At 37.7% G+C, this 12500-nt stretch overlaps 2 protein-coding genes across 2 annotated transcripts in view; one reads left to right on the top strand and one right to left on the bottom strand.

Moving 5' to 3' along the window:
* The window catches only part of LOC135208707 (dynein intermediate chain 2, ciliary-like), a 203211-nt gene that overhangs the window by 27306 nt on the left and 163405 nt on the right, over positions 1-12500 (top strand).
* Positions 3630-10667, bottom strand: LOC135208706 (uncharacterized). The gene is made up of 2 exons (XM_064241183.1): positions 10619-10667; positions 3630-7658 (listed from the first exon to the last, which is right to left on the bottom strand). The coding sequence occupies exons 1-2, from the start codon at positions 10641-10643 to the stop codon at positions 7078-7080; spliced, it is 606 nt and encodes a 201-aa protein (XP_064097253.1). The 5' UTR covers positions 10644-10667; the 3' UTR covers positions 3630-7077.

Genomic DNA, 12500 nt, shown 5'->3' with positions numbered 1-12500 from the left:
TGGGTATAGACCTTATATATCCTTGTCTATCGTGACTGGTATAAAGACGCTATAGACCTATAGCCTTGTCTATCGTGACTGGTATAAGACGCTAGAGACCTATAGCCTTGTCTATCGTGACTGGTATAAGACGCTATAGACCTATAGCCTTGTCCATCGTGACTGGTATAGGACGCTATAGACCTATATAGCCTTGTCTATCGTGACTGGCATAAGACGTTATAGACCTATAGCCTTGTCCATCGTGACTGGTATAAGACGCTATAGACCTATAGCCTTGTCCATCGTGACTGGTATAAGACGCTATAGACCTATAGCCTTGTCCATCGTGACTGGTATAAGACGTTATAGACCTATAGCCTTGTCCATCGTGACTGGTATAAGACGCTATAGACCTATAGCCTTGTCTATCGTGACTGGTATAAGACGCTATAGACCTATAGCCTTGTCTATCGTGACTGCCACCAAAGTATTCCCTGCCTTGTGGCCATTTTAAAGTTAATTATTTGTAAGGTCGGATTAACCTGAACTTGGCCAGCACGGGCTCTTGCCCCTCAATTATCCCTTAGCAGTCGTGAGTTTAATATGCTCCCACCTTCTGTTGAATATGATCCGATATAAGAAGCCTGCGCCATTACTACGCAGCCAAGGATGGCTTGGAGGGATAGGGGGAGGAAGAGGCGTTAAAAAGGTTGGCGTTTGTGGAGGATGTAAGTGGGAGGATGGGATTCACGGAATGAACAGGGCATGAGCGATGAGGGTCATTCCGTACCTTGAATTCCTCTAAAGTCCCTTTCACTCTTTTGAGCTCTTATTCTTGCCTTCTGCTGTTCACGAATCCATCCCGAGGTCCCCCTCACCCCCATCCGTACCAGCGTCTTCCCCAACACCCCCACCCCTGCCGTTTCAGCTCCTTTCCCCTCCCTTTCCTCACGAATCCATCCCGGGATTCGCTCCTTGCGGGATTCCCCCTCCCTTTCCCCAGCCGTATCAGCTCTCACCCTGCCCCTCCCCCCATTCCTAAGTAATAATAGTAATGTTCCTTTAGTTACATTCTTTCTTATTCTTCTTTTTCTTCCTCTCAGGAAAGACGATCGGGTCGTTTTGCTCTTTTGCTTGTTTTCTCTCCCCCCCCCCCCCCACCCCAATAATAATAAATAAACTAACAGACTTTACACAAATACCCAGAAAATGTAAATGTCAGCGCGAGGTATTGGATGCATCTAGATACCTTACTGAAATTCAAAGTAATCACAAAATTGTTCATAGTTTTTGCTAAAGGTAATACCTAACAGTTATTCATGAAGTAATTCATTCTCTTCTCTGTAGCTAATAACGTCATACAGGTGAATACCCCATTCGTTGCAGGAGGAATGAAATAAAATTCTGCCCATTATTTTATTATTACCTTTCCTCGCAACAGGCTAAGAAAAAAAGTAAGAGAGAGAGAGAGAGAGAGATAGTAGGTAATTGGTGATTGTCTTTTACAGCATTTTTTATTATCAACTGCGATTTGCTAATGTGAACCTAATGGATTCCTAAATTGCTTGCCGCTGACAGAAGAACGTGCGCAGTGAGGTCAAATGCATATGTATTTATGTAAATATGCTCGCTCAAGCACTATTTCATGACCTGTTCTTCCGTCGTGTTTTTGTAGTCGTTTAGCTAGGTGGTCGTATGTTTAAAGGTTTTTTGAAGGAAATTTGTTGGGTCGTACTTCGTACTCACGATTGTGAGTTCATGTACATAGGTCAGGTGGGCATTAAGCCCTTGTTTATGTAGAATGAAATAGATTTTTTGAAATTTTTTTATCGCAGTTTTTTTTCATAAATTCTTTTTACCATTCGTATTGCATTATATGTTAGATTTAGAAGCCATTAATTTCAAGGTCATTGGCCCCTCCCTATTGGCTTGTTCCATATGAATAGAAATTATGTTCTGGATATTTAGTAATAATAATAATGATGAGTAGTGCATTATTTGTTAAATTTGGAATCTCCATGAAAAGACCAAAGTTGCTTACGTGGGTGAATTCATTAAGGGAATGCGTAGAATAATTAAAATTCATGTCTTAAATTCGTATGAAAAATAATATTTAATGCTCTATAAGACAATTCAATCGTAAGATTATCTTGACACTTTTATAGAATTTATACAGAAAGGAATAGGGAATAATACGTAAGTTCCCCATGCTCAGAACCCGTTTTCTCTAGGTACCTCAATTTCTCCTGGGGACATGAGTAGCAAAAAATTGGCTCGCGGTTATTACCTAACCTTCTCTCTCCTTTTCTCATTCTGTTCGGTTTGTTATTCAGAGTGGGTTAGTCACGTAATTAAGTTTTATGTCTCAGGGTTCTGTATCGATCATTCCCCATACCGCAGGCGTGATTTATAGCCATGCGAAGTGATTATCGATGCGAAAACGAAGTTAACGTATCCCAGTTCAATGCAACTTATGAGCTTCTCTCGGTTTTGTGGTTAACCTTTTGTAATAATTCCGTGCTTTTGTTTCTGTTGCACGGGCGAAATGCATGCTCCTTCGGCTGAATTTTATTTCCTTTATTTTTTTTCTCTCTCTCTCTCTCACCTTTTTGTTAGAGGCTTCGGTACGAAATGTGCGTAAATTCCTAAATTCCTAGCGAATTCTGTTCATTGGCTTTTGAAGGCGTCTGTAATGGGATTCTTGTCTTCACACTTTAGAGTCTGTTTATGTTTAATCTCGTAGTAGTGAGTTATACGATGGGGCAGACTTGTTTTTATTGTTTAGGACGAGGATTTTTAATTGTTCTTCACATGTAGTCATATATATTTTTTCCTGTGTATTATAAAGAATAGAATTATGAACATTTGTTTAGTTAGTGACTGGGGTTTTACCTCAGTAGGTTTTCTTGGACAATTACTCTTCCGTGAGTGCACACACACCTAATATATATATATATATATATATATATATATATATATATATATATATATATGTGTGTGTGTGTGTGTGTGTGTGTGTGTGTGTGTGATATATCTATATATATATATATATATATATATATATATATATATATATATATATATTATCACTTCTTTGTCAGCCTTCATGGTGAGGTTGCTAGCCCCAAGCCCTTTCCCGCTACTCCAGCAGACGCTAGCATCCATTTACAGCTAGGTGCACTGGTGGGTGGGTGGTTGTGGTTGTTGGGGAAGGGATCTGTGGACCCAGGAGATGAGCCAAGGGCTGCACCTTTAGTGGTTGTGCAGTACTTTCCAAGGCGGGTTGTAGCATGCTACATCTTTTCTGCTATATATATATATATATATTATATATATATATATATATATATATATATATATATATATATATATATATATATATTATATATATATATATATATCTATATATATATATATATATAATATATATATACATACATCATACATACATACATACTAACGCCTTTTACCATAATATATGTGTTATTATTTTCCTTCTTATGTCACAAATGAAGCAATTTCTTTGAAGAGTCTCGTAACCTCCTTTCAATGTTTTCCTGTTGATTTTGATTGTATCGTAGACAGTCCATCTTAGGAGTGACGGTTTTACTTTTGAATGATAAAGGATGGAATGAAAATATATTCACTGTGAGATATCCAATATTTTATTCATTAAGATCATAGAAATATATTATTTCTGCTACAAAAATAGATATGATTTATTTCGTGTATATATTATATATATCATATATATATATAAATAATTTTATAGAGACATTCAGATTAGTAATAGTGATTATAATCCGATATAATTTTAACCTAGAGAAACGTTACAACCACAGATTAGCTAAAATACTTTTAAGGGTTGTACAACAAAGTAATATTATATTCGTTCGGTTTCGTTTGAAGCCGCATTGACGTCGTGGAAAGAGTTGTTTGAGTTTCAGTTCACAACTGAAATCAAAACAATGACACTTATATTAATAGAAAGTTACAAAGCTGATGCTTAATACTCCATTTCGATCTCTAGAGTCACATACTCCAAGTGACAAGTTTTAAGACGGTAGTTTTTAAGATACCTTTTACTGTTGCTTGCCAAGGGAAGAAGAGATTTTGAAATATAAACCACGGTCGAATTTACTGTCTGGTCATTTTCTCACTATTGGAAGTTATTGCATGACTTCTCTTATATTCATCTGCAGTGGGTATCTTAGTCAAAATACCATCTTAATTACACTCTGCAATCCTGCTAGTCTGATTTAACTTGCCATTGGTTCTTTTTGTTCAGTACAAGACAACAAACACATAAGAAGCTGGCTGGGGAAGTTGAAACATGCTCAGTAATAGCTGTGTGTACTGTGCATACTCATGTATATATGTTTATATATATGATTGCACACACACACAAGATTCAAATAAGCTATTTCATTTCAGTTAAATGAAACAAAAGCATTTTTTGGTGACTGTGGAAGGAGCAATTCATTGCTGAATAAACAAGAAATTGTGAAAATACGAAAATGGTACTTAGTACTTAATGTTCGTATTCCAGAAATATATTAAATTACTATTAAGCTGACAAGAAAAAGACACCTGCTGCATCAAAATCGATTTGACCTTCACAGTCCAACAGACTGCAAAGCACAGAACAGCAAAAATCATGCCGAGTTGTTTTACATATTAAGAAGAGACTTAAGCGTCAGATCTTGAATTAGAAGCAGCTGGACAGAGGCTTCAGTAACACCAATTCAGAACAGACTAGAGCAGAGACACAGTGTTGTTCAACTGGGAAAGAATGAGAAGAGTTAACATGCTTAACATAGAAAGTAAAATGAGAAATATAAACCTGCGTGCAAGAAATGTGGCTGCAGCGGTGCCAAGTGAAACACTTGAATGTTTTCTGTGTTGCAGAGGAAAGGGAGGAGGTATTTGAAGTTTTATAGCAACAGAGAACTTTAGGAGTACAAGATTATATGATAGAAACTGCAGAGTATTTCATAAGTACAAGACTGTATGATAGAAACTGCAGCGAAATCCTCATCCCAGATGTTGAAAAGGAACAGTCATTGAAGAATTAGAAATAAAGAGTACAGATAGTCTACAGCGTCAAACAGAATTTCTTATATAATTTTTCAAAAGGTAGTATGGCACACAATTCAGGCTGTAGTACACTAAACGAAAGCATGTACGATACGCCAGTGCATTAATGGTTTGAGATCAAGCGAAGCAGAGTGGAAAGTCAAAGCGGAACAGCCGAGGTGAAAAATAGGAGGTCAATAAAGAAGAAGGGTCACTGAGGTTAGAGCATTCAAAAGAAAAAACAATACAGACAGACAGACACACAAGAAAAAACAGGACAAAGACCGGGGACTTGTGGTTTGAGTTGAAAAGGAGGAGAGGAGTTAAGAATGAGAGAGAGAGAGAGAGAGAGAGAGAGAGGAGAGAGAGAGAGAGGAAACATAAGCTGTGCAGATACTGAGTCATTGCAATATCTGAGAAAATTCCAAGGGTTTCTTCATGGAAGAAATAACTTTTTTTTTTTTATTTACTGATAGGTCCAGCAATGGAGTCACCACTTTGGGTGAAAGGAAAGCCATTGATTATTATTACGCTAAGAGGTGAAAGACAGAGAGAGAGAGAGAGAGAGAGAGAGCTTGATGAAGGGAATATAACCCAACAGTTATTTCATGAAAGCTGTAGAAAATTGGTGGGGAAAGTAAATGAAGTGAAAATAGGAATTTATAAATACTTAGTTTAAGCATCCTAAACATGCAAGAATTAGTGAATTTTCACCAAGAGATTACTTACTACATAGAGCAGACGAGAATGTTTCTATGGGACTAATCTTGGGTAATATTTTACTTGAGAATAGTCTCAGGTAATATATTACATGAGAATGATCTCATGTAATTATGAATTTTGGGGGTTCATGGTCAACTGAGATGTACAAACGCAGTCGCAAAAGAAGGTCAATGAGGAGTGTTGTCTTGATGCCCTCTGGAAGGTGGCCTGGAATTCTGGCTACCAAAGAGTTTTCCAGGGACGTCTGTGGCGTTACGCTGAGTAACTCTTGGTTTCCATTCGTTTTGGACACCGGAGTTCCTGGCGGGAAAACTGATTCCTCTGGGGAGATGCTGAGGGCCTTTGTTGATTTTGTGGCAGTCGGCGGTAACACAAACGCAAGAGTGGTAGAAGAGGAAGTGATAGAATCTAGAGGATCGTCGTGAGTTTCCATGGAGTGACCTAACTCAGAAAAGCCATCCTCGGTTGGTGGATTTCTCTGCACTGGTGGAGTAACGGGCTCATCTTTCATTCGTGACAGTGTTTCTAATAAGGGAGCATCCATGTGATTAGAAGGGCCAGTCGGCAGCTCGCTGATCAGGTGGGAATTTGGTGGCAAACCTCCAGGTGTAGTTAGGGGGGAAACTAGGGGACGTCCAGGAGAGGATTTAGAAACTAGAGTAGGTGATACTGAGGATATTGCTCCAGAGAGATGGGTATGAGAATCTGTAAGAGAGAGCTGTGGGAGAAGTGGGGCTTGAGAATTGGAGTTGGGAAAAGTTGGTGGAGGGAACCTAGGCAGAATTGATGAGAAAGTTTGAGAAGTGGATTGAGGAGATGAGTCTGGGGCAGTATTTTTAGAAAGAAGTAAAGGAGTTGTGTTTGTAAGGGAATGTCCTGAAAGAGTCGGATTTTGATGAGTAGGTACAGAAGTGGTTCTCAGAAATGAGTAAGAATCTAGAGGAATGGAAGTGGTAGATGAAAGTGAACCAGATTGTTCAGAAGAGGGGTGAGAAAAAGTTAAGGGGATCTGGGGAACTTCCGAAGGTGAGCTTCTTAGTAGATTTGCAGTGGTCGCTTGAGAAATGGAAAGGAAATTGGGATGAACTGGTCTAGTATGTAAAATTGGAATAGCAAGGGAGACAGGTTTGTGAAGAATCTTAGCACCAGCTGAATTTAAGAGGACAGACGATGGGCTTAGTATCTGGAATGGGGGTGTACCTGGTTGACTAGCTATAGGCTGAGATGATGGACCTAAAGGGAGCACCATTTCAGCCTGTGTGTGACCCCTGAGCTTATGGGGGTGGGGCCGACCCCCTAAAACCTGGAAGGGGAATTGTATAACCTGGAAGGGGCCTGGGGTTGTGCCTGGGGTGCTCCATAGGAATTTGAGAGTGTGGCGTCGCGGTTAGAAGCGGCTACAGCGTTATCCTGTGGAAGTCGCCCAATCTCTGCATTGAGACCTATGAATTGCGCAGACGCTGAGCAGTCTACGTTGTACCACCAATCACAGACAAAGTACTGTTGGTTGAAGATGGACCCATTTGGACAGAGGAAGGAGTCTTGGCGGTTGTCGAATTGGCAGATGTGGAACACCTGACAACCAGCTTGGTCAGCTGTGTCAGCGTAGTAGCCTGGGAATTCTTGAGCTTCACAAGTAAATCCAGTGTCTGGAACAGAGGCGAGAATTGGGTAATCTTGACCAGGGACGCCTCCGCCTGGGATGCTGGCGGCGAGGTCGGCTATGGGGTCACCGCTGCCTCCTGGTCCGCCCCTGGCTGCGTTGATGTTGGAGGAAGCTGCTCGGAGGTCGGGGGCGCCGTAGGTTAGTCCTGGAGTAGCAGGCGGAGGGGCGCCATAGCCCTGTTGAGCGAGGGCTTGGCTAAAGGCGCCCACAACTGCAAAATGAAAAGAAGAAGAGAATGTTTTTGTTCAGATTAACAGTAAATGGTTGTAGGGGGTTATTGAAGACCAAGATGAAAAAGATATAGACTTACAAAGGGGAATTACGCAGTAACTTTAAAAGGTGAATTAGGTAATACTTATATCTGGTGGGCTAGAGTAATGAATCGTCTCTCTCAAGCATGTTGGGTGTTTTTGCACTAAAATATGCTCGATAATCACTTAAGGAAAAAGTAGAAAAGTACGGCCAGTAAAGTTGTCCTCCTTGTCATCACCTTTAGATAGATTTTGCGGTTATGTGTTATGAAATATAACAAGAATAAGTTAAGGAATAAATCATATGTGTTAGTCGGAGATACAGAAATATCAATGAACGAATAGTATTATGTAAAACCTGGAACAGAAACACATCGGTCCTTTGCTAGGGTATGGTAATAACAAACTGCGTTCACATCATAACGAAAATAATTCAGTGTCATCACATTTCCATACCATGATGCGGAAGTCCTGAAGGATTGGAAAACGGGACACGATGATAAGCGTTATCCTGGAACGAAGAGGTCCTAGGGTTGATCCTAGCCAAATCACTTAGGATAATTGTAGGAAGATTTCGTACACTAACTTTACTTTAGGATGGGAGGTCGTCAGTTATTTTGAAAGGGCACAGAATTAAATTTGTAAATGTTAGGTACCATAGTAAAAAAAGTCATCAGTTATTTTGAAAGGGCACACAAACAGACATTATTGTTATGTATTATAGTCAAAATTTATGCAAAGTTGATAAAGTTTTGAATAAACTCTGACAATTTATTTCAAGTTGATAATGTTTTGAATAAACTTTGACAATTTAGTTCAAGTTGATAAAATAAAATAAAAACTTTGACAATTTATCTCAAGTTGATAAAGATTTGAATAAATTTTGGCGATTTATTTGAAATTGAAAAGGTTTTAGTTGCTGCGAAGACGACGTCTGTTCCATATTTAAAATTTAATATATCATAAAATCACGATTAAAGTTTCTTAGACATTCCGCTGTTTTAACAATTCGGCTTTGTAGGTTTACGTTGAATAGAAAAAAAACTTGAATTAAACTTCTAATTAGACCCCCAAAAAAAATTGGTTTAAGAAACACTTCCGTCGTGGATTTACGAAGTATTGAATCATTGTGAGATGCAAGTAAGAAATGGAAGGAAAGACAACGTCAACGTTATTGATATTAATATATATATATATATATATATATATATATATATATGATATATATATATATATTAATATATATATATATATATATATATATATATATATTATTCGAGCTGCAAATGTCCTTTCATATCTAATTCGCTCTACCTTGGAATTCATATATTTTCATATATCATATATTTTCCTCTTCGGTTTACACATATGAAAATATATGAATTCGCCGACCGGTTAGAGCGAATTAGATATTAAAGGACATTTGTAGCTCGAATAAATTATATATATATATATATATATATATATATATATATATATATATAATTTATTCGAGGTCAACTATAATACCTCTATATATAATATATATATATATATATATAATATATATATATTATATATATATATATATATATATATATATATATAGAGGTATTATAGTTGACCTTCCAGTCAGTTTGCTGCAGGACACTTGGACACTTGGGATGAAGTTGATAGCCTGATTGTCACCCACCACATTCGACTCACTGCCAGTTAATTATTCACTGCTTATGCCAACAGAGGCATCAAGGGTCACTTGTAAACTTTTTGAGATCGAACTGTATTGTAATGTACATTGTACTAGATGTTAGGTCGCGTGTATGTATGATTGAACATATAATTTTGAAACACACGTTCAGAGCGAATGTGAACCCTACGAGTGTGACAGTTACTTAGGCTGAAGGTGAAATACTTAAAGGTAAATATTCTCTTAATTCAGTGAGGAATTACTCTCAATCTTTGGCGAATTCCTGCAGATGTGGTTTATGTCTTCTCGATGACAATCGGAAGTGATTGATGATTTCGGTCATTAACATTTTAGTTCGTGTAGATGTACGATAATGTCATTCTGATAAAGTGCAAAGTCATATGGTGATACGTCTTCATGGAAAACTAAAAATTAATTTTGGAATAAAACTGAAACTCGCAAAGAAAGATTTCACGTGGATTCTTCAGACACGATTTTTCCCTGTCACTATGTTAAAGAGGAGTAGATTACTGTCTTTAAAAACGGGATTTGATTGATCAGTAGATATAAACGACCACTTTCGTTTCTATTAGGAAATTCTTATCGACAGCGAAGCCTTTGTTTTAAGGTTGACGCAAGAGAAATAAAAAAAAAAATACTGCATAAAATTGATTGCAAATGTTCCATAGGCTGGTAACTTTTAACACATCACATTCACTTGGAAACGTAACTTATAAATATTCACTTGATGTCATGCAACACTTTGTACATGCAGTTTGTATCACAAAGGGAGGTCTACAATTGAAGAAATTCGATGAATTAATGTTACTGCAGATCTTTAAAAGAACAAACTACTAAACAGATCACTGCGCAGAGTATGAGTAAAAATGATTGACAATATTAACCAGAGAAGGTGAAAAATGGGAAATAACTTAAGAGGAAAAAGTACAACAGAAAAATATTAGAATAAAATCTGTATACGATAAGAGGCACCAAAGGCAGACAAGATAAATCAGAGAAGGGTTGCAAATAAAGAAGTGAAAAACAAAGACTGAAAGAGAGAGAATAAAAAAGCTGTCACAGGAAAACTAGAAACCGAAAAATAACAGATAAGAACAGATACCAGATAAGGCGAGAACCCGAAAGTGAATAACCTCCCTTGAGGACAAGAGAGATAAATATAGTAGAGAGATGCCACAGAACATCCCAATATGGGTTGCTATTGTTGCTCCTGATTTGTCTTCTTCTTCTTACCTAGCAGAGGAAGGAGCGTGAGCATGGCGTTACGGAGTATGTGTGGGAGAGAGGACCTCTCCTCGCTTTTATATACCCGACCTGGCGTGTAGCGAAAGCTCTCTTTCCTCCAGGGTCACTTGGAAGTTCATGTTCGCCTGCAAGGAAGAAGAAGAAGAAGACTCCTTGTTACAGATGACTACCACTGCTACCTCCTCCTCCTCCTCCTCCACTTTCCTCAGCCTCCTCCTCTTCCATCCCTCCCTCCCTCCTCATTCCTCTTTCCCACTCCTCCTCCTCCTCCTAAACAGCAACACTGGGTATTACCTCAGCTAGTAAACCTCTTATCACTTACGCATCGTGTTCGAAGTTCTTTCATCCTCCGCCCCTGGCTACCCATTTTGAATCTGCCCCCTCTGGCCTCCATTTTTTTTTTTTTTTTTTTTTTTTTTTTTTTTTTTTTTCATTTGGGCTCATAGGGTCAAAACAGGTTACTGCCCTGAGGAGGGAGTTGAGGTGTTTACGCATCATCACGCCTTATCCGAAAGCGTCAAGATAATTGTTTACAAGTTGCGCCGAAGGATTGTTGCGTAGTTTCCTGTGACGTCATAAAAATACCCCCCTCTTTGAGTTTCAGACAGGATAAAGTAAAAGTAATCAAGTTCAACCCTTCAATTTAAATGTTTGTGGCTTATGCTCCTTCCTAAAAGTAAACTCAACTTGCAGTATCAACGTTGCATATGCACGAACTCTAATATACCATCCATTTTGAGTTTCAACAGTGATAACAGCGATTAAATTCAGTCCTCTATTGAAATGTTCTGTGACTTATTTGCCATCCTAAAAATGAAGATAAATTGCAATCGCAACGTTGCATATTTATGAACTTCCAAAATACTAAGTTTTTGAGTTTCGACAAGCAAAAAATATTAATAATTAAGTTCAACCCTTGCTTGAAATGCTAAGTGACTTATGCTTCTTAGAAGTAAAGATAATTGCAATAGCAACGATGCATATTCGTGAACTTCCAAAATACCAAACTTTCTGAGTTTCAACAAAGATTAAGTAATGATATTTAAGTTCAACCCTTCGATTGAAATGTTTTGTGACTTATGGTTCTTCTTAAAAGTGAAGCCAAATTGAAATAGCAAGGTTGCATATTTATGAACTTCCAAGAAGCGGCCATTAACATTGAAAAGCTGACCATCGACCATTCAGCTCCAGACAAACGGCCCTCCCGGTTTGTTGAATGTTGAGCAAAACTGAAATTGGTTCTCAGTTAACCTTCACCTCCTTTCTGTAGTACCCATTTGCACAAACTGTAATTATTTGCTGTAATTATTCGTTCCGTCTCGTCCGTGTTATTAATTTACTAGGCTGAAAGTGAAGGCCTGGGTTTTTGGGAGTATTCCGAAGATGGGTATTTTTTCTTTATCTGGAGATGTCAACTGGTCTGCAGTTCATGTTTGAAACAATTAACATTGAAACTGGGAAGATTTCCGTGAAATGGATTAAGGAATTTAGCTTCTGTTATGTCACCTCAATGCCTTTCTTAGGTATTCACCAACATGTTCATTTGAAGACAAACTGACATCATTCGAAAAGTGATTTTGAAAATTTTTTAAAATGTTTTTGAATGAAAAAAGATTTCCAAATTTATCTTTTGAAAAGGCAAACTAAGTGTATATTTTATCAATGAGGATTAAAGAACTGTTTGTTGTAAATATGTAAATATCCTTAGGGACTTGCTTTCATCATTCGAAATATGATTTGAGATTTTGTAATGATATCTTTGAAAAGAAAACATGGCTTTTAAATTTAGGTTTTAAAAAGAAAAACTAAGCTTTCTGTGAAAGAGAATTAAAGAATTATATCTTGTCTTGTTTTTCAAAGAAGATATTTT

This window comes from Macrobrachium nipponense, chromosome 35, assembly GCF_015104395.2.
Source record: "Macrobrachium nipponense isolate FS-2020 chromosome 35, ASM1510439v2, whole genome shotgun sequence".
NCBI lineage: Eukaryota > Metazoa > Arthropoda > Malacostraca > Decapoda > Palaemonidae > Macrobrachium > Macrobrachium nipponense.
This window is presented reverse-complemented; position numbering and strand designations above follow the sequence as displayed.

Bases quoted from the DNA above. Each gene is read 5' to 3' on its own strand.
- LOC135208706 (XM_064241183.1), bottom strand. From the start codon at position 10,643: ATGCTCACGCTCCTTCCTCTGCTAG. The intron at 7,659-10,618 runs GTAAGAAGAAGA...TTCATTTTGCAG, and splicing joins CACGCTCCTTCCTCTGCTAG to TTGTGGGCGCCTTTAGCCAA.